General features: G+C 36.9%; 1 protein-coding gene across 1 annotated transcript; it reads right to left on the bottom strand.

Moving 5' to 3' along the window:
* Positions 1 to 7,137: 7,137 nt before the first annotated feature.
* ZFP42 (ZFP42 zinc finger protein) lies at positions 7,138 to 23,932 on the bottom strand. The gene is made up of 2 exons (XM_082375395.1): positions 23,672 to 23,932; positions 7,138 to 18,743 (listed from the first exon to the last, which is right to left on the bottom strand). The coding sequence occupies exon 2, from the start codon at positions 18,646 to 18,648 to the stop codon at positions 17,746 to 17,748; it is 903 nt and encodes a 300-aa protein (XP_082231521.1). The 5' UTR covers positions 18,649 to 18,743; positions 23,672 to 23,932; the 3' UTR covers positions 7,138 to 17,745.
* Positions 23,933 to 26,944: the final 3,012 nt, after the last annotated feature.

Below are 26,944 nucleotides of genomic sequence, written 5' to 3' on the forward strand. Positions count from 1 at the left end.
TTATAAAAGTGTCAGATAGATGTTCTAGCTGGAGCCTCTCTTAGAATTTAAACTAGTTTGATTCTTGTCAGCCACTAGACCATTTGTATAATGGACTTTTGAGTGAAGTAGAAAAATTGGCGTGTTTCTCTGGGCTCGAACGTGAAGAATGGTCTCTGCCTCAGATGTTGTCCTATTGTCCTGACCCCATAGACTTGCATTGAAGAATTCATTCAATTTTCATTCAATTTTCCCTCAGAATCAAACTATTAGGATTATCCATATAATTCGTACCTGTCATTCCTTCAATCCTAGTCACTGCTGCAACTGAAAATGTCTTGCTAAATCTTAATCACCCTGTTACAAGACCTGTTGTAAGCTGTAATTTTTTTATAATGTTCTGCTCTTTCAACTCCAAATTATTGTATACAAGCTGGTTGAGAGCACATTTCAAAGATCTTTGAGTTCCATGCAATTTTATATCATTTAATTTTCTATCAGTGTCACAGAATGCTTGTAATGCTGGGAATTCCCTGGTGGTCCAGTGGTTAGGACTCTGTGCTTTCACTGCCGAGGGCACAAGTTCAGTCCCTGGTCAGGGAACTCCAGCAACCTGTGTGGCATGGCCAAAAAAAAAAAAAAAAAGAATGATGATTATAAATAAACATTTAAAAAAAAAAAAAGAATGCTCAGGACTTCCTTGGTGGTACAGTGGTTAAGAATCTGCCTGCCAATGCAGGGGACATGGGTTCGAGCCCTGGTCCGGGAAGATCTCACATGCCACAGAGCAACTAAGCCCATGCACTACAACTACTGAGCCTGTGCTCTAGAGCCCACGAGCCACAACTACTGAGCCCTTGAGCTTCAACTACTGAAGCCCGCGCACCTAGAGCCCGCATGCAGCAACAAGAGAAGCCACCACAGTGAGAAGCCCGTGCACCGCAATGAAGACCCAGTGCAGCCAAAAATAAATAAAGAAGTGTTGCCTCCTTTAAAAAAAAAATGATTGAGAGGGATTTAGTAGAAAACAGAAGTATAAGTGGAGAGGAGAGGATGCTAAACTCTTTTGAAGAGTTTGCTCTAAAAGGAGTGAAAAAATGGAGAGGCAGCTGGAAGGAAATGTGGAACAAGGGACATTCACTCAACTCGTATTATAACCTTCTATCTCCAGGTCAGTTTATTATTTTCTAAGTCAGCTTCCCACAATTTTAACTCTGATGAAATTCCGCTCATTCCATGAACATGCTATGGAACCTAATCTGCAGCCACAGTGAAAGAATTGCTGTTTGCTCTGCATCATTGACAGCATTCACAACCATTAGTTTTATTTATACAATTTTCCTTTCACAACTGGTCTTACGTTGTAGTTTTTGAAAAATTGTAAGTGTATTTATGGGTCACATTATTTAATTTCTAAGCCCTGTGGACCATTAATTTGTATACTATCCAAGTCTGTTTGTTTAGGTTAACTTTCCTATTTATCCCTGAGATTATGAATTGCTTGTAGAAAAAAAAAATTTTTTTTTTCTTACTTATTTATCGTTTCTTCTCAGCTCCAACACTATTTCTGGTATCAGTAAGTACCCAACAAAAATGTGATAAATGATCATTGAAGTACATTAAAATTAAGACCTTCTGTTCATCAAAATGCCATTGAGAGTGAAAATCAAAGACACTAAGTAGGAGAAGATATTAAGATATTTGCCATAAATATAAACACACACACACACACACACACACACACACACCCCCGATAAAGGATTCCCTATCCATCACTTAAGAAAACTCTTTAGAGGAATTTTCTCTCACTTTGGAAAACTGAAAATATCTCTTAAAGTTAATCATATGCATATCCAAAGAATGAACAATTCTAAGTATACACAGAAGAAATGAGACATAAGAATATTCATAGAATATTCTTAGCAGCATGTCCAAAAGACATGAATATTCATAGCAGCACTATTTATAATAGCCCCAAACTGGAAACTTCCCAGATAAAATCAACAATACAAATTGTGTTAGAGGTCAGCAGGGTGGTTATCTTTTGAGGGCCCATGAATAATGTCTGGAAGGGGAAATGGGATGTGAGTGCCTTTATGATTTATGTACACATTTTTTGTATCTAATACTTCAATAAAGGATTTGTATTTAAAAAAGAATTTGATGAATGAATGAATGAGTTTTTCTCTAAGGATACCTGTTACTTCTTGTCAATACATGTCTTAGAATTGACCTTTCCAAAGTTCATTCTTTCATCATACCTTCCTCTTATGTGCTAGATACTACAGTGGGTACAGGGGATACAGAAGTAAACAAAGAGATTTAGTTTCTTTTTCTTCGTGCAGTTTACAGTGTAGTTTATTTGCTTTGAGCAAAAGTGTATTACTGTCACCATTTCCATACAAGTCTGGACCAGAATTCACTGATGGAATGCTCTGTGACCCAGTTATTTTTTGTTTCTTTTTTTTCACCTATTTCCTTGACCAGGAAGTCCCTGTATCCAGTATAACTTTATATATATAGACATGTAAATTTTCTCCCAGTCTCTAGAGGTTAAGAATGTCAAATTTACTGGTTCCTAAGATAAGATATTTAAATTTGACCATATTTAATCATCCTGAAAGGGTAACATTTTATTGAGACCACATTTCTTTTTTTTTTTTTTTAATAATTTTACATTTATTTATTTTATTTATTATTTATTTTTGGCTGTGTTGGGTCTTCGTTTCTGCACGAGGGCTTTCTGCAGTTGCGGCAAGCGGGGGCCACTCCTCATCGCGGTGCGCGGGCCTCTCACTATCACGGCCTCTCTTGTTGCGGAGCACAGGCTCCAGACGCGCAGGCTCAGTAGTTGTGGCTCACGGGCTTAGTTGCTCCGCGGCATGTGGGATCTTCCCAGACCAGGGCTCGAACCCGTGTCCCCTGCATTGGCAGGCAGACTCTCAACCACTGTGCCACCAGGGAAGCCCGAGATCACATTTCTTGTGAGCTTTTTCCTTAATGAATGAGTGATTTACAAAATACATGCTCTACATTTTCTTCCTTTAAGACTTATGTGAGACATTATCAATTCCTCATATTTCTTTTGGAAGGACACAAAAGGAAACATCATTATTTACTCCCCTATCTTTAAATATGAGAAGCATGTGTCCAATTAAATCTAGTGCTTGCTCTTCATTTTTCTGTATGAATAATTAACCTTTCTAAGTGCTGACATCAGGAAGGTTTTGAATCTCTCTTTCTTCCAAGGGGAAAATAAAATGAGCAGAACTGATGCTTCTTTAGAGTTTTCTTTTTAATTACTTTGAAAGATAGTTAATAACAGTAAAATATGAGTAAAAATCTAAAATGTTGATTCTGAAAATTATTGTTTTGTCTTTGGCGATAATGATTTTATTATTAACGTGGGCTTCTCTAAAATAATGTTGTCTAATGCAATCATTTAGAACAATATGGTCACCAATTTACTTTCATTAGTCACATGGGAACATTATAAATCAATTCTTATGATCTTCGCAATTGAAACTTGCTGGATGCCAGGTGTGTTAATTATTATTCTTTTAAACCTCATTCTTTCTGTAAGTAAGATATGCACTTTAGGACTTTTTTATAGTTTAAATTGTTCTCATCCTCCTACAGTTCTCCTACAAGGTTTTTGCCCCTCTAAGTTGATTTATAATGTAACCTTGAAACAAGGAGAAGCATTAGTCGACTGCTGTTTTAATAAATGGCTTGTCAGGTATTTTACAACTATGGTTATTTCTTTGACTAGAGAAATTTCTAGTTAGTAGGCTTTTGAATTCCTAATTATTTTAAAGATTTGGCTGGACATTCTTGATCAAATCTGTCTTCTGTGCAAATAAATACTTGACTGCTAGGGAGAAAATAGTTTTGATATGTTTTGATTTTGATTTTATGTATCCTGATTTCATCACAGACCTATTAGTCAATTTGGAGAGTTGAAAATGTAATAAAACCATTTTACATTTAACCTAATAAAATACCAGTTACCTCTCTGTTTTGTTTATTATTTTGCAGCACAGAGTTAAATTATCATGAGAAATCAGTAAAATTTTGGAGTGTGAATTCTGCAAAACTCTTAACTTCCACAGTCAAATTTAATTAGGCTCACTTTTCACAGTGATTTTTTTTTTTTCCCAACATGCACAATTGCCATTTGGAAATAAATCTCATCTTAAACTGAACTTATCATGTACTCTCTCCTTGCTTCTTTTTCTGCATCCCCAGTTTCCATCTCTCTTAATGACATCAGTCCATCCACTCTACCAAGCTGAAAATCTTAGGAGTATTCTAGCTGTTTTTCCTTCCTCCCATGCATCCGTATGGCCTGAAAATTTTACCAAAATATGTCCTTATTCTTCTCTCTCCTCTTTATCCCTACAATTGCTGCCGTTTTGGGGCTTTCAATATTTCTTACTTCCAAACTGACCTGTTTTCTGCAGTCTTTTCTTCTCCCCTGCTTCGTGTTACACTCACAACCATAGCTCACACAGCAGCATTTGATGTAACATGCAAATCTGAGTTTATTATTACTCTTTGGATTAAGCTCATTGATTTTTAAAGAATATATTTATCAAAATGGTTTCTTCTAGATGGTGAAACTTTTAGTGGGTGTATCTTTTTTTTATAATACTTTACATTGCTTTTTTTTTATTTTTTATTTTGGCCACTCGGCGTATGGGATCTTAGTTCCCTGACTAGAGATCAAAACCGTGCGTGGAGTCTTAATCAGTGGACCACCAGGGAAGTCCCTATACTTTACATTTTGCTACATTTCTTGAACACGAGCTCAGTTCTTGTAACAAAAACAGTAAGCAATTAAAAAAAAAACAACCAAAGCAACCTAGAACTCTCCCTTCAACAGCTTTAGGTTCTTATTTTTTTTTTGAATTATTGAATTTTATTTATTTTCTTATACAGCAGGTTCTTCTTAGTCATCAATTTTACACACATCAGTGTATACATGTCAATCCCAATCGCCCAATTCATCACACCACCATCCCCACCCCCCGCCACTTTCCCCCCTTGGTGCCCATACGTCTGTTTTCTACATCTGTGTCTCAGTTTCTGCCCTGCAAACTGGTTCATCTGTACCATTTTTCTAGTTTCCACATATATGTGTTAATATACGATATTTGTTTTTCTCTTTCTGACTTACTTCACTCTGTATGACAGTCTCTAGATCCATCCACGTCTCAACAAATGACCCAATTTCGTTCCTTTTTATGGCTGAGTAATATTCCATTGTATATATGTACCACATCTTCTTTATCCACTCATCTGTCAATGGGCATTTAGGTGTCTTCCATGACCTGGTTATTGTAAATAGAGCTGCAGTGAACATTGGGGTGCATGTGTCTTTTTGAATTATGGTTTTCTCTGGGTATATGCCCAGTAGTGGGATTGCTGAATCATATGGTAATTCTATTTTAGGTTTTTTAAGGAACCTCCATACTGTTCTCCATAGTGGCTGTATCAATTTACATTCCCACCAACAGTGCAAGAGGGTTCCCTTTTCTCCACACCCTCTCCAGCATTTGTTGTTTGTAGATTTTCTGATGATGGCCAGTCTAACTGGTGTGAGGTGATACCTCATTGTTTTGATTTTTTCCAGGTTAATTTTATTGGCATAGAGTTGCTTGTAGTGGTCTCTTAGGATGCTTTGTATTTCTGTGGTGTCTGTTGTAACTTCTCCTTTTTCATTTCTAGTTTTATTGGAGTCCTCTCCATCATTTTCTTGATGAGTCTGGCTAATGGTTTATCAATTTTGTTTATCTTCTCAAAGAACCAGCTTTTAGTTTTATTGATCTTTGCTATTGTTTTCTTTGTTTCTATTTCATTTATTTCTGCTCTGATCTTTATGATTTCTTTCCTTCTGCTAACTTTGGGTTTTGTTTGTTCTTCTTTCCCTAGTTCCTTGAGGTGTAAGGTTAGATTGTTTATTTGAGATTTTTCTTGTTTCTTGAGGTAGGCTTGTATAGCTATAAACTTCCCTGTTAGAACTGCTTTTGCTGCATCCCATAGGTTTTGGATCATCGTGTTTTCATTGTCATTTGTCTCTAGGTATTTTTTGATTTCCTCTTTGATTTTCTCAGAGATCTCTTGGTTATTTAGTAACGTATTGTTTAGCCTCCATGTGTTTGTTTTTTTTACGTTTTTTTCCTTGTAATTCATTTCTAATCTCATAGCGTTGTGGTCAGAAAAGATGCTTGATATGATTTCAATTTTCTTAAATTTACTGAGGCTGGATTTGTGACCCAAGATGTGATCTATCCTGGAGAATGTTCCGTGCACACTTGAGAAGAAAGTGTAATCTGCTGTTTTTGGATGGAATGTCCTATAAATACCAATTAAATTTATCTGGTGTATTGTATCATTTAAAGCTTCTGTTTCCTTATTTATTTTCATTTTGGATGATCTGTCCATTGGTGTAAGTGAGGTGTTAAAATCCCCCACTATTATTGTCAATTTTCTGTCAATTTTCTCTTTTAGAGCTGTTAGCAGTTGCCTTATGTATTGAGGTGCTCCTATGTTGGGTGCATATGTATTTATAATTGTTATATCTTCTTCTTGGATTGATCCCTTGATCATTACGTAGTGTCCTTCCTTGTCTCTTGTAACATTCTTTATATTAAAATCTATTTTATCTGATATGAGTATAGCTACTCCAGCTTTCTTTTGATTTCCATGTGCATGCAATATCTTTTTCCATCCCCTCACTTTCGGTTTGTATCTGTCCATAGATCTGAAGTGGGTCTCTTGTAGACAGCATATATATGGGTCTTGTTTTTGTATCCATTCAGCCAGCCTGTGTGTTTTGGTTGGAGCATTTAATCCATTCACGTTTAAGGTAATTATTGATATGTATGTTCCTATGACCATTTTCTTAATTGTTTTGGTTTTGTCTTTGTAGGTCCTTTTCTTCTCTTGTGTTTCCCACCTAGAGATGTTCCTTTAGCCTTTGTTGTAGAGCTGGTTTGGTGGTGCTGAATTCTCTTAGCTTTTGCTTGTCTGTAAAGATTTTGATTTCTCCATCGAATTTGAATGAGATCCTTGCCGGGTAGAGTAACCTTGGTTGTAGGTTCTTTCCTTTCATCACTTTAAATCTATCATGCCACTCCCTTCTGGCTTGTAGAGTTTCTGCTGAGAAATCCGGTGTTAACCTTATGGGACTTCCCTTGTATGTTATTTGTCGTTTTTCCCTTGCTGCTTTCAGTAATTTTTCTTTGTCTTTAATTTTTGCCAATTTGATTACTATGTTTCTCAGAGTGTTTCTCCTTGGGTTTATCCTGTATGGGACTCTCTGCGCCTCCTGGACTTGGGTGGCTATTTCCTTTCCCATGTTAGGGACGTTTTCTACTATAAGCTCTTCAAATATTTTCTCGGGTCCTTTCTCTCTCTCTTCTCCTTCTGGGACCCCTATAATACAAATGTTGTTGCGTTTAATGCTGTCCCAGAGATCTCTTAGGCTGTCTTCATTTCTTTTCATCCTTTTTTCTTTATTCTGTTCCGCAGCAGTGAATTCCACCATTCTGTCTTCCAGGTCACTTATCCGTTCTTCTGCCTCAGTTATTCTGCTATTGATTCCTTCTAGTGTAGTTTTCGTTTCAGTTATTGTATGGTTCATCTCTGTTTGTTTGTTCTTTAATTCTTCTAGGTCTTTGTTAAACATTTCTTGCATCTTCTCAATCTTTGCCTCCATTCTTTTTCCGAGGTCCTGGATCATTTTCCCTATCACTATTCTGAATTCGTTTTCTGGAAGGTTGCCTATCTCCACTTCATTTTCGTTGTTTTTCTGGGGTTTTATCTTGTTCCTTCATCTGGCACATAGCCCTCTGCCTTTTCATCTTGTCTGTCTTTCTGTGAATGTGATTTTTGTTTCACAGGCTGCAGGATTGTACTTAGTTCTTCTTGCTTCTGCCCGGCTTTAGGTTCTATATATGAGAAATTAAGGATCCCAAGCGCAGGATTAAAATCCTTTTAGTACAAGACCCCTTCGCACTTCTTTAGTCTATTCTGTTGGAGTTCTTGCCTTACATTTTATCCCCTCACTATTCAGTGCTGATTTATGCCTCCTACTATTTCCCCTGTGTGGAATTCCACTAAGTGCCCTGTATAGTCTACTTGGGCTGTGATAACAAAATACCAAAGGGTGGGTTAAATGACAGAAATTTCTTTTCTTACATTCTAGGAGCCTGAAGTCCAAGATCAAGGTGTTGGCAGGTTTTGTTTCTTTGGTGGTGGCCTCTCACTTGGCGTCTCCCTGTGTCCTCACATGGCCTTTCCTCTGAGACCACATATCCTTGGTATATCTTTTGTGAGTCCAAATTTCCTCTTCTTATAAAGACGTCAGTCAGGTTGGATTAGGGACCATTGTAAACTCATTTTAATTTAATCACCTCCTTAAAGGCTCTGTCTCATAGTCTGGTGTATTGGGGGTTCAGGCTTCAGCATATAAATTTTGGATACATTCAGTTCATAACATGTCATTTTATGCTCCCAGAGCACTTCCCGTTTTCAAAGCACTTTGCAAATGTGAATGTATGTCTTTATTATCTAAATCGAAGCTAAAATAACCACCTGTTATTTCCTTAAAAGCCAACTCCGTGGTTTTAGCAACAGTGTCCTTAAGTTATTAGTAATAGTAATAATAATAGCAATAATGACAATACAACAATTTATCTCTCTCTTACCTTTCACTTTATTAACTTAAAATGTTATATTCATCATCTGTCAACATCATTACATTGGAATAGACTTTCAGAACTAAAAAGGGTCTTAGAATTCTAGGAATGGAATTCTTTAAATTTGCATCTTGCTATCTTGTCGTTCAAGATGTCACGAACTGTAATACTTTCATCGTTTTTTATGTCTCGTTTCTCACTTGTAATAGATGTACCTAAGTGGCCTAAAGTATCACCTAGTCTAGAGGTCTTCAAAGAGACAAAGTATTTTCTTAAAAACCAGAAAACACCTACTGATATGACCTGAATTATGTCTACAGACCAGGTAGAAGGACCATCTTTCAGGTCTACAATAATGAGATCAGCAGAAGAGGAGCATTCACTGAGTCCCACACTCACTATCTCAGAAGGAACTAAAAATCAAGAAAATGGTAAAAATTCATAAAAATTATGAATACTCTTTGTATGTTATTTTTACTTTATCCAAAAAAACAAAAACAAAAATAAATCTGGCAGTAAAAGAGCATTAACACCTGTAAGGAAAACTTTATCTGGGGAAAACCTAGACCTACAGGGATGCCATTGGTTCTTTTTGATGATAGAATCCTAGACACTGCTGTAGTGCTGCCTGGGGATCTAGTCGGGGGAGCTGTGCTACTGAATGAAAGATCCCGGAATTGATTTGTTCATTTAATAACAGAAAATGTCCATGGAGGGTAGCTGGAGTAAGGAGAGAAGGTGATCTGGGCTTTGTAAATATCACACCTACCCATTTTAAAGCTATCCTTGGAATACCTTCAAATGCATAAGCCACAGGGGGTTTTGTTAATATGTGTGTTTTAATTTTAGCAAACAAACAGATGAAACGACAAGATACTGACTTTAAATATTTTCATCTTCAACACACTTTTCAGAAGTTAATATATATGCTCATTAAGGAAACATAAACATGATCATTTTTATCAGCCACCTATAATGTGCTGTAAAATTGTAGGAACCTCAAGGGCCAGGGACGTGGTCCTGACACAGTATCCCTGCTAGAGGTAATATTAGTAATACAAAGAATAATAATATTGAATATTCATTTAAGTAATTCTAAATCTATATTCTTAACCTCAGCTATTTAACCTCCTGGGTTTTCGATGTATTGTGTTATTGCTTTTGATGAAAGTGACTGTAAAATAGTTAATAAGACTATAGTAGTTTGCATAAGTGATTTTTAAAATAACAGCTTTAATGAAATATAATTCATGTACCATAAAATTCACCCTTTTAAAGTAACAATTCAGTGAGTTTTAGTACATTGACAGAATTCTGCAACACTATGTAACTTTAGAACGTTTTTATGACCCTGAAAAGAAACCCTTACTGATCACTTCTTTATGCCCTTGTTCCTGGCAGCCAGTAATCTACTTTCAGTTTCTATGAGTTTGCCTATTCTGGGGATTTCAAATACAATGGAATTGGATGATATAAGGAATTGTGTCTGGCTGCCTCAACTTGGCATGTCTTCAAGGTTCATTGTTGTTGTAACATGTATTAATACTTCCATCCCTTTTTATGGCTGACATAATATTCCATTGTATGGGTATAGAAAGTTTTGTTTATCCATTCATCAGTTGGAGGGCTTTTGGGGTGTTTCCACTATTTGGCTATTATGAATCATGCTGTTATGAACATTTGTATACAAATTTTTATATTGCTCTTGGGTTTATATCTAGGAGTGAAATTACTGGGTCATATGATAACTGTGCTAAACATGTTAAGGAACTACTGAACTGTTTTTCTTTTTTTTAATACAAATTTATTTATTTATATTTTATTTCTAGCTGTGTTGGGTCTTCGTTGCTGTGTGTGGGCTTTCTCTAGTTGCAGCGAGCAGGGGCTGTTCTTTGTTGCGGTGCGCGAGCTTCTCGTTGCAGTGGCTTCTCTTGTTGCGGAGCACGTGTGCATGGGCTTCAGTAGTTGTGGCACGTGGTCTCAGTAGTTGTGGCTTGTGGGCTCTAGAGCACAGGCTCAGCAGTTGTGGCGCATGGGCTTAGTTGCTCCGCGGCATGTGGATGTGGGAACTCCCAGGACCAGGGCTCGAACCCGTGTCTCCTGCATTGGCAGGTGGATTCCTAACCACTGCGCCACCAGGGAAGTCCTAAACTGTTTTTCAAAGTGGCTGCACCATTCTGCAGTCCCACTAGCAGTGATGGAAGATTCAAATAGCTCCACTTTCTGACCAAGATTTTTTTTTTATTATTATAGCCATTCTAGCAAATGTGAAGTGTTTTTGTTGTTGTTGTTCTTTTTTGTGGTTTTGAATTGCATTTTCCTAATGACAGAATGTTCATCTTTTCATGTGTTTATTGGCCATTTATTTATCTTCTTTGGAGAAATGTCTATTCAAGTTCTTTGGTCATTTCTATTTGGATTATTTGTCTTTTGTTGTGTGTCAGTAAGGTTAAGTTTAGTGCATCTGTCACTTTAAAATTTTTTTAAAAAATATTTTAATTAATTAATTTATGGCTGCATTGGGTCTTTGTTGCTGCATGCGGGCTTTCTCTAGTTGCAGTTATCGGGGTCTACTCTTCGTTGTGGTGCATGGGCTTCTCATTGCAGTGGCTTCTCTTGTTGCGGAGCATGGGCCCTAGGCGCCCAGGCTTCAGTAGTTGTGGCATGCAGGCTCAGTAGTTGCGGCTCGCAGGCTCTAGAGCGCAGGCTTAGTAGTTGTGGCGCACGGGCTTAGTTGCTCTGCGGCATGTGGGATCTTCCCAGACCAGGGCTTGAACCTGTGTCCCCTGCATCGGCAGGCGGATTCTTAACCACTGCACCACCAGGGAAGCCCTAAAATTTTTATTACTGCTTGGAAATTCTTTTAGCTTTGTCTAGTCAAGCATTTATTTAAACATCCATTAATCATGTATTATGTTCTATGCTTGTGCTGGAAATATAACATCCAATAAGACATATCATCTCTCCTGTGGATTATGCTGCCTGTTTTCCTACTCCTCAATCCTCTTCCACCTTGCACCCCAAATGATTTTTCTAAAAAGTTAATTTGATCATGTTACCTATGCTAATGCCTTTAATGCTTCCTTTATTGACTATAAGAAAAAGTTCTAGTTCATTAAAATGATTTTTAAAGCCTTCAAAATTTGTCCCTTGCTAACCTCTTCAAGGTTATCTCTCATGTCCACCCTATACCCCCATCTGGGACAACTTTAGGGGTCTTCTAGTTAAATTCCACATCTAGATATACTGAGGTTAGAAGCTAGGGAAATAAGTGGGTCCTCACCCAAAAACCTGAACCAGGTCTCAGGTGAAAATGAAAAGAATCACTGGAGCTTTTTTTCTTAACTCTGGGTTCCGAAACAGATCTCTCTGAAGCCTGTGACATGAGAAAACAAGCTGTATTCTGTTATCCTTGTCTTTAATGGGATCTTTTGATGTTCCAGCCTCATCTCATTTTTACTGTTAAGTAGTAAAGGAAGAGCTGGAGCTTGGGTCTGAGTTAAAGGGGAGCATAATTCTTTAAGGACAGTGGTGGTAGCAGCAGTAATTAATGGGATTCTGTCCAGGGGAAAGTGGCAGGCCCAGGATGACAGGATTAGTGGTCAAGAGAAAGTTTCCTCCTGGGTGGAGATCTCTCTCCACCAACCTTGAGACTGAGTTTTAATTTTATTAAAGTCAGCTACAGTTTCCTTAGATAGTCCACCAAATATATGTCTCTACTAGTCTAGGAAAAGGCGATCACTACTTCATTGTATGACACTGAAAATAGGTCTAGTATATAAATTTGAAAATAAAATAAAAAATTCCTTTTGAATTTAGACATAAACTAATCATATGGTAAAACCTATATGTATATATACACACAACACACAAATATAAAGCAGAGACTATAGAATTCAAATTACATATCTGAATTGGAGTGTATGTTATCTATTGATGCATAATGAACTAACCCCAAAATTCAAGTGGCTTAAAACAACCATTTTATTTTTTCTGTCTTATTGAGATATAATTGACAAATCAAATTGTAAGATATTTCAGTTGTACATTGTGATGATCATATATGTGTATATATATACACACATGTACATGGTGAGAACATTTAAGTTCTACTCTTAGCAAATTTCAGTTTTACAAATTATCAACTGTAGTCACTATGTCAAAAAATCATTTCACTTTGCTCATCATTTTGTGGGTCAGAAATTTGGAAAAGGACCATCTAGGCCCTATAATTAATTTGGTGTCACCTGGGGTGACTGGGGCTGGATGAACCTTCCAGGATGACTCTTTCACTCACACGCCTGGCACCTCATAACTCCTTTGCCTTGCTCTCTCCATGTCTTGTCCTACTGGGCCTCTGCAAGTGGCTTGCAACAGCTCCTGCTGCAACAGCTGCTGGTTTTCCCAGGATGGTGGTCTTAGGGTAGTCATACTTCTTAAGATGACAATTGGTTTCTACAAGAGCAAGGCAGTAGCTGCCAGGCCTCTTAAAAGCTAGGCCTGGAATTGGCATAGCTATTATAGCATCATTTACACCATACCCTATTTTAAAAAAAAAATTTATTTATTCGGTTGCTCCGGGTCTTAGTTGCAGCAGGTGGGCTCCTTATCGAACTGGGGCCTCCTGCATTGGGAGCATGGAGTCTTAACCACAGCTCCACCAGGGAAGTCCCTACACCATACCCTATTGATCAAAGCATACCAGCAGAGACTCAAGGGGAAAGGACATAGACCCCAACTCTCAACTGGAAGAGTAGCAAAGAATTTGCAGCCATCCGTAATCTGCCATAACTATAAGATCTTTTAGGCATATGTATCTGATAAGCACAAAGATTTCCACTGCTCCCCGCCATCCCGCCAAGTATCAGTAAGTACCATGCTAAGTCCTCAGCAGTTTGCAAATGTATTGGTTGCCTTAGATAAAGATGGGGTGCTACTACACATATTGTGTATAACTTTAACAACTTTTAAACTATTTAATGGCCATGATAATCAAAATTCTCTAAAGTTTTATTACTTCTTTGATTTGTGCATGTGTATTTTATGATCAACATTTTGAGTTGCAAGAAGCATGTAGTATGCTTTTTATGACACATAACCGAGATCTTAGGGGTATTAAAAAGTTTGTTAATGCCTAGGATATCATTCTAGCCTACCTAATACCTTGATTTACTAAAGTCACAAAAGTTATGTTGGCTTTTTTTATGGATATAACTTTAGCCACATTGTAAAGCACAGCTTTGTACAGGTGTTTTCACATGTCTGATCCACTGACATCAAAGAAATTCAACCCTGGGGTCATAGAAGAAGCAAAAGACCTAATAAAAAGCACATGTTAACTGTTAATGTTCATTTACCAAATCCTGCTTAAACTCTTGTACTCTCAAAGCTAATTTCATCCAATTGCCTTTTAATTATAGTCTCTTGCTCAGAGTTGCAAATATAATGGCTTTTTAATATAACTTGCACTGTTCTGTGTCCAGTGTAGGATGTAGTCATGCAGTTTATTCAGTCAGAGCTAGTACATTAGGTAATTAAAACATAAGCACACACAGATTTCTGCACATGCCTATTTGGCAGGAAAGTAATATAAGAATCTGACAATTCTGCTTTTGCACAGAATTCTTTCTGGATAGAATAGGATGGAAATCTCATGTCCACCAATGCACACTGTAGCTAAGGCAAAATACAGAAATCAAGTATGACTGTTTGGGAGACCTGTGCACATATCACAGAGAATAAAATAAACTAATTTAAAGTAGGAATGTAAGTGGTTTAACACATTGCTAACTATCTAATCACAGCCTTGGTAGATACAATTCTCAAGGCAGGACAGTTCTTCATTATCCAAGATGTTAGGAGTTGAACAGACCCTCAGTCTCCTGTCCCTTTTAGAGGAGGAAGACAGAAAAAAAAAAAAAGATAATGGGATTTAAGATAATTTTCACTATTAACAAAAATGATCAAACAATATAACAGTTAAAAAAATCCTTTTTGAGTGGTGATTACTTTTGGGGAGTAAGAGCTGATGTATGCAGAGGTAATTAAACACTTCTGTGGTTTCCACCTTTATTTTGGAGTAACCAGATTTTATGTAAAGGCAAGTAATGTTTTATTAGCTGTTTCTGAATTACATATAATTTTGATAACTTTATAAAGCATATTAAGCTACATTTTTACACTTATTCATTCCATAATTTATTAAGTACCAACTAACTATGCCCTGTTACAGTGATGAGCTCTGCCTTAAGATTTTCAGTTTTTTTGTAGAATGTATTTCTCTAGTGTTACCTTTTAACTGTTAACCTTTGGCCATTAAAAAAAAAAAAAAAAAAAGATACAGGCCACGAATCCAAATACCAGCATGAAAACAAAAATGTTTATTTATTCATCAGGATTTGGGGTTTGTAAAATGCCAGTATCTGGAGATGTAAAAATCTAGATGGATTGATTTTCTTTTGTAGTTTTCTCTGGATTATGTATTCACATATCTTGTGTTCATTCTTCTTACTTAAAATACAAATGTGGAAAGTATATGTACATTTCTTTTCTGAAACATTAACAAAGATTTCAGATGACATATCCTCATTAGCTAATCTCCTTTCCCGTCTTTTCTTTTTTCGTTATATCCACATTCTTTCTTCCTGTTACATTCTTAGCAATTTTAGGGTTCCTCTTTGGAAACAAACAAAAAAAACAAACAAAAATACAGTTAGGAGACTAGCCAACTAATGTCGTGTTCCCAAGTCAGAATTTAACTAAGCTTTGGCATCCAGATACACAAGCACTTTCTCAGATTGATGTTCCTTGTACATTTTCGCGTTAGGGTTGTAAATACTGAGACTCTGGCCCCTTCAGTTCCAGACAGGGTTGTCTCCAGAAGCAGACCAGCCTCCACACACAGGGGAAGCCAATCTTGATCTTTCTTGATGCCCTAGTCCCAGGTCTCAAGTTTACAGCCTAAACCCCGCCAATGAATTTATCTAGTCTTGACTTCTATTTAATCCCGCCTTTTACCCAGTGCCTTTCACCTAGTCCTCAAAGGTGTTATTCTAATAGCAACTCTAATTCAATTTTGGAATAGAAATTCCTAGAGGATCAAATTAAATATACTGCTGTCAAAGCAAAAACCAGACAAACATATGATTCATCATCTTGACCAAACACCAAATTGTCATCCTAAATTCTATACTCAGGTGTTTGAGTCAGAGGAAATTCCAAATTTATGAATGGATTATGTATCTATCCTGTATTCCTTTTAACTTAGAGACTCTGGACCCACATTTCTATAGAAATGATGGTATAAATTCCACACCAAATATATTATAAATAAAAAATTAAATTTCCATAATAGTCCACAGTAATAATTACCTCATTCCTAAGTAAAAAAGTCCTTGATTTTTTTTTCCTTTTTAAAAAATCTTATGTATTTTTACGTTTTGGCATTTCTAAAAGCAAGATTAATCTTAAATTTGATTTGTTTATATTGTGTGTTGACTTTTTTTTCTCCTGAAAAGCTGTTTATGGTACATATTACCATTATCTCCAATGGTGTCTTAAATCTTAAACATCAAACTTCCTCCTACTCTGTGGCTTCCCTCTGGCTGTGGACCTCTTTCCTTCCCTTTACAGCCAAGTTTCCTTTAAGGATATTTGCACATTTCCTATTGAATAGAGGTATTAAGATTTATGCAACTTGTTCCCTTTTAATGGACATTTAAGTTATGAATCAAATTACTATTAAAATATGCTCTAGTGAAAATCCTTGAACAAATTATCTTTGTACAGTAGTGAACATATTCTGTAGAATGGAATTCTAGAAATGAAATTATTGGGTCTAAAAAAGTGCACGTTATGGTTTGAACTATGTACACTAAAAAATCCATGTTGAAATCCTAACCCCCAGTACCTTGGAATGTAACCTTATTTGGCGATGGGCATCTTTATAGACCAAGTTAAAATGAGGGCATCAGGGTGGGTTCTAATCCAGTATGTCTGGTGTCCTTTTAAGAGGAAATCTGAACAGAGACATGCACAGAAGGAAGATGATGTGAAGATACAGGAAAATGCCATGTAAACATGAAAACAGTCATCTACAAGCCAAGAAGAGACATTTGGAACAGAGCTTTTCTTCACAACCCTAGGAAGGAACCAATCCTGCCATTATCTTTTTTTGAACTTCTAGCCTCCAGAACCATGACACAATAAATATCTGTTGTTTAAGTCACCCAGTTGGTGGTACTGTTATGGCAGCCCTAGAAAACTGATCTAGCACTCCCCTCCCCAAATTGCGGGTGACAACATCCCTTAACCGACCTTGTAAGAGAGCAACTTCCCCCTGACACCTCACTGATACCGAACAATCAATTTTTGCCATGCTTTGCTAATTCTGAAGACAAATAAATGGCATCTTTTTAATGCATACTTCTTTGATTTTTTAATACAGATTTAGTACATTTCTGGGGTTTTATTTCCTTTTATTTTAAAATATCTGAAATGGATTCAAATGGATTGACACTATCAAATAACCGTTTACATCTACTATATGATTTCAATATAGTTTGATACAATGATAAAAAATAAAATGATTAAACAATATATTTAACTTAAGAAATTTTAACTAACTCATTTATTGACAATCTACTGTAAAATTTTCATTCTCTAGAATTATCATATGTATTAAGAAGTATAAAAGGAAAAAGCTAAACAGTTGGAAACTACAAACTTAAAAGCAAAGTTAATTTCGTACTTATAGTATGAGATATTAAGTCCCATATCCAAAAATCCAATTTGTCATATATTAAGGATTATGCTTTTGAAGTAAGTTCATTACTGACATTACTATTGGAACTGCACTATAATTTTATACACAAAGTTCTAAAATAAGATCACAGAGTATAGGAGCATCTATCTTAGTAACATTAAAAAAAATATACGTTGTAGGGTGGCAATATTGATTTAAAAATTGTTTCCTGAAACAATAATCAATGAGGCATATTTGTTGCCAATCACTCTTTAGTTAATATGCTTATCCTGTTTGAGGATTATTTTCCATCTTCTTTCACTGACTCATTTCGGCCTTTGCATGAGTTAAGAGGTGCGCTTTCATGTTATTTGACTGAATAAACTTCTTGCGACAGCCTTCAAAGGGACATACAAAAGGTTTCTCCCCAGTGTGGATGCGCACATGTGTACGCAAATTGAAGGACAGGGAAAAACGTTTTCCGCACCCTTCAAAAGTACACGGAAATGGCTTCTCTCCAGTATGAACCAGAAAATGTCTTTTTAGTTTTGCACTCTCCTTGAAGGCTTTCCCACATTCTGCACATACGTGATCTCGGGGACTATGAACCCGGAGATGCTTTCTCAGGGATGCTCTATTCTTGAACTCTCTTATGCATCCACTCTGAGGACAAACAATTTTTTCTGGAGCATCATATTCTTCATTTGTACTTGGCTTCATTTTAGTGCATGCTTTGAGCTGTTGAGGATCTGAAAAGTCAGTGCTGGGTGTTTCTCCAGGAGGAAGCTTCTTGCCTGTCATGTACTCAGAAGACTCAAGAAGTGAATTCTCTCCACCAAACTGTTGAGGAAGTTCTTGTTTTGCCCCCTTTTTCATGTATTCCAAGGAACGTTCAAGAAGTGAGCTTGCCGTAAGAGCCTGTTGAGAAAGCTCTTGTTCTGATCCTTCTTTCAGACAGTCAAAGGGCTTAAGAAGTGAGTCCTCTTCCATGATAGGTTCAGAAAACTCACCTCTTATTATGCATTCTATGTAACAGTCAGAGAAGGAATCCTCTTCAACAACCCGAAAGCTAGTCTCATAGCACACATCCTCATCACATAAGGTCCACGTCGTGTCAGGAGGTTCCTGCTGGGCTGGCAGTGACTTGTCCCCACTGACAGCTCTTCTACCAAGCCCTTTCTGGCCACGTGTCTTTTCCCTTTTCTTCAGTTTCTGGTCCATGTCGTCCTGCTAGCTCCCTCCGTGAAGGTTTGCACCAGGATAGATCAACCACTTCTGGGTAGGAGTGATCTACGTGAATTGTTTTCAGCAAGCACCTGTTTGAGATAGTAGTCATTAGGTAAATATATTCCAATATTAGAGCCATTGTCAGAAAATGACCTCAAAAAATGGCCTAGAACTCACTTTCCAATAACAGAATCACTACATTTACATCTTTGACTAACTCTGCAAGAGACTAAGAGAATTAGCTGTGACATATGTACGTAAGACATGGGTCATAACCATTTCTTTCCTGGATATCCCCCATAAGTTATCTGACCTCCCTAATTGATCACCTAATGTTCATTGGGCACTCACTATGTGCTTGCCCTATTCTAGGCTACTCATGGGTTGAGACATACCAGTGAATAGATATATTATACCAAATATGTAATGTATGCCCCATGGAGTATACAACATAAATAAGTAATGTACATCATATGTTATAAGGCAAAGCGCTCTAGAATAAGCCAAGGGACCGGTAGAAAGCAGGGATTTGCAATTTTAAATAGGGAGCTCCAGGTAAATCTTGACTGAGGTAGTGGCAGCTGACTAAAAATTTAAAGGAGGTGAGGGAGCAAGATATGCCTATTCTTATGTAACACTTCTGTGAAATTCAAATTAAATACTGCATTTGAAGTGCTTAGCACAGTTCATGGCATAGACCAAATGCTGACCACTCATGTGAGCTACTGTTAGTTTACCTTTGTATTCATTCTATAAGTAGCTGTTGGATCCTGCTAAGTGCCAGGTACTATTCTAGACCAAGGGCAGCAAACTTTTTCTGTAAAGAGCCTGATTTAAACTTTGTGGGCCCTAGGGCCTATGTCATAGCTATTCAATCTCACTGTAGCACAGAAGCAGCTACAGACAGTACACAGAGGATGGGCAATGCGCAGTAGAGACTGATTTGGTGCATGGCTGTAGTTTGCCCACCCTTGTTCTATAAGATGGGGATTCAGAGAATAAGCCATGTGAAATCTATGCATTGCCATCTCTTATAAGTGCACGTCAAAATAAAGGCACAGGGGAATTCGAGTGGTTTTTGATCCTTTTCTTAAAAATCTATAAGTAGTACTATGAAAGTTACAGCATGAATATACTATATTCTTTCTAAGAGTCCTTTGCTTAATGTTACAATTGTGTCTTATAAAAGATCTCTTAATTTCAGCATCCTGATGTCCTGCTGTAGGAACAAAAATTAAATGCTTTTAAAAAGGAGCAAATGTGAAAGTACTGGAATGAAAATCAACAGCTTGAAAATGTTTTTAAATAGCCACATTAAAAAATGCCACCTCGGGACTTCCCTGGCGGCCCAGTGGTTAAGACTTTGCCTTCCAGTGCAGGGGGTGCGGGTTTGATCCCTGGTCGGGGAGCTAGGATCCCACATGCCTTGTGGCCAAAAAAAAAAAAGCCACCTCAGAAAGTTTGTGCCATTTACTTTTGGTAAAATAATACATAGAATGAAAACAAAACATGCTTTTATTCCTTCTTAAACACTATATATACACATATATATGTAAATATATACTATATAAATTACAAATTAAATTATATATTTACTTATATAAAATATATATGAATGTTATATGATATTTAAAAACTGCTGAGAGATTTTTAAATGTCTTAAGCATTTATATATACATATTTACAAATAAATATATAAATATTTTCATGATATATATTTAACTAAGTATAAATCATTTATATATAAATTGCTCAGGGAAGAGGTTTAAATGTTTTCTTAAATATATGCATATATAATATAAATAAATATATATTTCTATGTAATATACATACTTATGTTTAAGAAGACATTTAAACCTCTTCCCTTACCAATTGAAATGCATGTTTTGCTTTTATTGTATTTTTTTTCTTTTGCCAAGAATAGATAGTACGATTCTTTTGAGGAGGTTATTTTTAAATGTGGCTATTTAAAAATATTTTCAGGGACTTCCCTGGCAGTCCAGTGGTTAAGACTTCACCTTCCAATGCAGGGGGTGCAGGTTCGATCCCTGGTCGGGGAGCTGAGATCCCACATGCCTCATGTCCAAAAAACCAAAACATAAAATGGAAGCAATATTGTAGCAAATTCAGTAAAGACTTTAAAGATGATTCACATCAAAAAAAATCTTAAAAAAAATATGTTCAAGCTGTTTGTATGTTATATTCCTAATATATAATATATAAATAATGTTAGTGGCACAAGTGTTGTTATTTATTCTGTCCTTTATAAAGGTGAAATAAACCAGGGAGACTGTATCCAGCAATATTTGCCTAACAAAATCATGCTCTCATAGCTAAAAAATAATTTTCATTTCATTTTGTATTAGTGCATATAGCAAGCACTTTTGGAGCAAAATTGCTAGATCTAAAGTTTAAGTAGGAAAGAACACAACAGTTCCCTCCCTCAGTTAGTCCATTTAAAATAGCTACAATTGGTTTGATTCCAGCTTTTCTCTCCAAACTTATCTCTTGCCATCTCCAGTTCTCCTATTTCATCTCCAGCCATAATAAAGTCTCCTTCCAATAAAGTGCCATGCTCTTTCCTCTCGACAAAATACTACCTAACCTCATACTGTACACCTGTAACTTAAATAATATTGCTGTACATCAACTACATTTCAATTAAAAAAAAAAACTAGGATAAATACCAAACTATAGAATTAAAAAAAAAACCAAACTACCCACTCTCTATCCCCCTTACCATATGAGCATGTGCACAGATGGGGCATGCAGAGGTTTACTTCCCACCTACATTTCAGATCTCTGCCTAAACACCACTTGCTCCGGCAAGTTTCCCTTGATTCTTAGTCTCAATTAGGTCCCCAGGCTAAACGCTCTCCTAGCTCCCCATTTTACACTGACCACAGCCCCTTGGTTCTGATTATTTAAGCCCTGTCTTACCTACTAGACTGTAAGCTTTAAGAGGGCAAGGGCCTCTCCTGTCTTATTCACATGCCCCAGCACTTACTAGATTTGTCTAATGAAATGAATTGATGAATACGCATTTAGTCGTCAGACTGGTGATATCTGATTTAGCAATCCTATAAAATTAATTTACTAGAAATTCATTTGGGATATTAGACATGCTTAAGGTAGAAGTTTCATAAAGTTGTTTATCTGTGATGCCAAGGTGTTATCTAGTACAACATCTCCTATGAGATCAGGGTTGAGAGAAAGGTATTTATGAATTTACCAGGGTCCAAGTACAGCCCTTACCTTTCTAAACTAGATTCTTATTTGTCAGATGTCTGAGCATTATGCCATTTCTCACACAATATGCAAGCTTGTGAGAACAATGTATAAATTGAAATGGTAACTTATTAATTTATTATGAGAATACTCCTGTTGATATAACTACATTCTCCTTTGGTAGAAATAACCACATGGAAAACGTAATGGTTAAACATAGTATAGGATGTTACAAGAATTACTTAATGTCATGAGACTATATACTATATTTTGTATTTCTCAAATTGTGATAGAAGTAGTTCCAAGGGTGCATCATTTACTTATTCAATCATTTGACAAATATTTAGTACCAAACTTTGTTCTAGGTGCTAACCCTTTTTAAAAATTCTTTTTAAATTAAAAAAAAATTTTTTTTTCTTTTAAATTTTTGGCCGTGCCGCCCGGCTTGAGGGATCTTGGTTCCCCCATCAAGGATGGAATCTGGGTCCACGGCAATGAAAGCCAGGAGTCCTAACCACTGGACCACCAGGGAATTCCCGCGGTGCTGACCCTTAGAGCAGCGAAAAAGATAAAGTCCCTGGTTTTCATATCATTTTTATCTGTGTGAGACAGAAATGTAAATAAAGTTTTTATAAAATGGTAAATAAAATAATTTCAGGTTGAGAAAAATGCTGTGAAATGAAACCAATAAGAGGAAAAGCAGGGGAGGCTATCTTTAAAAAGAAATGTCTGTAAAGGCCTCCAAGGAAGCATTAGACCCAGACCTGAAAAAGAAGAAAAGTATTAGCCAGTTGAAAGAGGTGGAAGAAGAGTGTTCTTTCCAAGCTGCAACAGAAAGCACAAAGGGATTAGCTTGCTGGACGGCAATGAAAGCCATGCTTATTACACAAAATGGCGGACAGAGACCATAGAGGTCTGAGAGAAGGTTGAGGACGGTGCAGGAGAGAGCCATTTGCATGTCATTCCCAAACCAATGGGAACCATTAAGGGGTTTCTTTCAAACAAGGAAATTAGCACGCTGTGATTTAGGTTAAAAGACTACTCAGGCTGATTTGTGAAGAATGGATTAAGGGAGGCAAGAGTGAAAGCAAAAAAAAATCCCTCAGGCTATTTAGTAATCTAGGAAAAGAATGTTGGTGGTTTGGAGCATGTGGTAGCAGCGGAGCTGAAATGGAGGGAGAGAGGGAAAATGGAGATAGAGCCTTCCAAACTTGCTGTTGGGTTGGATAAAGGGGTAAGAGAAACAGGAAGCAAGAATGAGTGAATAGTCCAATTTTTTGCTCAAGTAATTGGGTGGATGGTAGTGCCATTTGCAGAGATAATTGAAGAGGAAAGAAAGGAAAATAAGTTTACTCTTTATAATAAATAATTTAAACATTTTAGCATAAAATAGACCGAGCCATTTCTTGCAATGAGATACAATATTTGTACAAAGTTTTACAATACAATTTTATACAATTTTTTAAAACAAAATTTAAAAATACAACTTCAAGGAAAATTCAGCCAGGAATCTGCTTTCTTTAAAGTGTATTTACTTTCCTCCTTTACGTTTTGAAAGTTTGAGGTCAGTGGCCCAAATAGGCGTAGGTAAACGCCGTTTAAACACTAGAAGTCTACTGGACAAGGTCCACTCCCCACCTGGTTCTAGGATGATAAAACGCTTCCCATTTGTGCTTTTCAAAATCTTTTTGATCGGGATCCACGGTTAAAAATCCATCCTAAGTAGTGAGCTCAACACACACACCGTCTCCAGTAGCTGAAAAAAGCAGTTCCATGGAACAAGACTTACCCATGCTACCGCGAAGCACTCTGCTATTCCAATTCCTTTCAAAGGTAAGACGTAGAAGAAGCTGCTACTCCTGCTCCCGACAGCTGTTGGAATCAACCTTTCTTTGCGCTCCGCCGGTTGGATCCACCCTCCTTTTGATGGACATAGTCATCAGGCTACACCTACTTTTCAACTCTGCCTTGATTAGTTGAATTTCCAAGGAAAGGCTCTACCAACCTTGTGAAGGTCGAGGGATCAGGCAGCGGTGGGCGTGGAGGTGGGTGTGGCTCAGCGCCGGGCCTGGGTGGGGTTGGCCGCCGGACCTGCCAGCGCGTGGTCACATTCAACCAAGGGGTGGGGGGGGGCAGGGGCGACTCCCCCCACCCGCCCCCGTATTCCTCACCCCGCGCCGCAGTCATTGGGCCTCCGCCACGTGAGAAAACCTCTTTGAACCCCCATCGCCCAGTTTTAGCAAGAAGTAGGCACTCAGTAAATCTCTACTGAACAAATGAACGTAAGTATAATCAAATTTAAGCAGTTATATATATCAATGAAAGAAAATAAATTTTGGTGGAGGCAGTTTTTACCCCGTGGAATGCACACCTCGCCTTTCCCTGTGCCTTCTCTTCCCTTCCCCCAAACTTCACCCCCATCTCACCCTACCCCCAGTCGCAGAGAAACTCCTATTACTGCTTTTTCTTTTTCAGCCATTATGTGACTGTTCGTGTCTCTAAAGGTGACACAACTCACTTTGAAAGCACCAGTCAATTAACGCTCACCATTGGCCATGGTCTAGTGAAGTTTAATAGTTTATATATGTACACAGACCATTAAAACAAAAACCAAATCAGCGTTTAAAAGCCTCTTAAATTTTCACTTGATGCTTGCCTGAAATTCACATATATATCTGGGAGCAGTTCTCCACTCTTTTTTTGGGGGGGGGTTATTTTAGAATAAATGCCAGTGAAAAAAATAAAAGATCGTTTTCAATGGGGGAAATACTAAAATTTTAAAAAATGTATTATTCTCTGATCTCCCCCAGTAGGCATACCAGCTCCCCGTCCATTTGATATCGATGTTATATAAAACTTCCTTAGCTCCTTACCTTAAAATATTTTTATTTGCAGGTGAATTTCTGAAGGCAGGAATTGTGAGAAACTACTTCTCTCTTGTTCTCTGTGATGCACTGCTATGGTCTCTAGAAACTGCACAGGCAAGTTACCAGAGCAGGTTTGAACCAGATGTGTGTGTGTGTGTGTGTGTGTGAGTGATAAAAATGTTAATGTTTTGGGTTTCAAAAAGAAATACAACTTCAAGGAGCCAAAGAATCCTGAGAAGAGCATTTTTTCCAAATCTTTAAATGGCAGTGTCATTGGTAATTGGAAGTCCCTTTCCTCACTGGAGGCTCTCTCTATAAATCTATATAAAATGTCATCATTATCACTTATATAGGTAAATGATACATATAATGATATATACACAAAATATAAATAAATATCACTTATGTATATATGATATATTTATATATAGGATGACATATATATATATGGAGAGAGAGAGAGAGAGAGAAATACACACATATAACTAAAGCCAAAGATCCTTTTTTTCATCTAACTCTTGCATCTTATTCACTAGACCACACCTTTTTGTTATCACTCCCGTAACTTTTGAGACAGTGCATACAATCAACAAGATTAATTCCCTTCCCCAATCTGGTCACTTGGTTTGTGTTAATGTAGCTCTGCTTGTAAGCTGGAGACTACATGTTTAGAAAATCTAAATTTGCATTTCACACTACACCTCTTACATAAATTACTTTTCCTCCCATTTTGTTTTAGCTTTCCTTTCCATGGGCCTAGAGAAGTAAATCAAAAAGAAGGAACTCATCTGTTGTCATACGAACCCCGCTCAAGGGAAATTGAATTCCTCCAAAATGAGCTAGGGAACCAATTAAACCCTGAAACAAAAATGGGCTGCCTTTTGAAATTGATACAAAGAGGGTGGTTGATGGAAACAAGCAGCTTTTTGGATTGCTAGAGTTTTAGTCATAGTAATTCTTCTAAGAATAACATTTTAGCTGGTTTTTAAAAAAATTTTAGTTTGACAGTTTATTTCTGTGTTACCAACTAATATTTCCCTTAAAACGTCTTAGAATTCAGAAACTACAAATGTGCTCTAATTCGCTTTACACATATTTAAGTTTCTCCTCCAGTCAAGCCATTGTTCTGGATCCTGGGGATATGTATCCCAGGCCTCCTGGAATTTTCAGGCTGAAGTTGCAGGACCAGAACTAGGGTGAGGCATGTAACTTACTGGTTTCCTGCAAAAATATTTGAGGGGTGTCCTAAAATTCAGTTAAGATTAATAATATTTTAATGCAATATTTAAACAATAAAATTAGTGCAAAAATTCATGATGAACAAGATATTAAAAATTTAAATAAAGACAATGAAGTAATCACGCTTTGTAAATATTGAAATGCAGCTATTATTAGGACAATGAAGCGTAGGTATTGGGTGTTATGAGAGCCCAGAATAGGAGACTGTGACGGAATCAGGAAGTTCAGGAAGATTTCCCTAGAGGTGCTGTGATCTGAAGGTGGTCAGCTGAGAGGGCACATCTCCCTGACAGTGGATGGAATACCTATGAAGGCAAGGGGAACAAGAGGGGATGTGCAGTGCCAGACCCCCAGGCCTTGTAGGTCATGGTAAGAAGTTAGATCTTCATGCCAAGAGGAATGGGAATGGAATATTTTAAGAACACATGTGTCATGTATAGTCAATGCATATTAACCTTAAACTTGTAAAACATTGTTTCATTGTTGGAGCTTCAGTCTATCTCTATTTGACTTAGAGAATTAAATGTTTTACATGCAATGTCTCATTTTATCTTGAAATCAGATTTACAAAATGATTATATTACTATTATTATTATTATCATAGTTTTATTAGTATTTTAACATGAGAATTCTGAGGCACAAAGAAAGTTTACACACTGGTAAGTAGCTAAACTCAGATTAGAACTTGAGTGTGCTTGATTCTTTGAGATATAGCATTTTATATTATATTATGGTATTTTACAAACTCCATGGGTATAGCTTTCATAAAAAGCCTATTGCATTATTATTTTCTGTAATTTATAATGCCTTTTTACATACTTATTTGATCTTGATAGAAAGCTTATGAGTTGTTATTACCTATTTTATGGATAAGGAAATGGGAAGTCAGTAATGACAAATGCCTTATTCAAAGCCACAGAGGTATTAGTTTATGGGCCAGAGTTTACAACCTAAGT

Source organism: Balaenoptera borealis, assembly GCF_965194805.1.
Source record: "Balaenoptera borealis genome assembly, chromosome: 21".
In the NCBI taxonomy this organism is placed as follows: Eukaryota; Metazoa; Chordata; class Mammalia; order Artiodactyla; family Balaenopteridae; genus Balaenoptera; species Balaenoptera borealis.

Coding starts and splice junctions, on each gene's coding strand:
- ZFP42 (XM_082375395.1), bottom strand. CDS start 18,648: ATGGACCAGAAACTGAAGAAAAGGGAAAAGACACGTGGCCAGAAAGGG.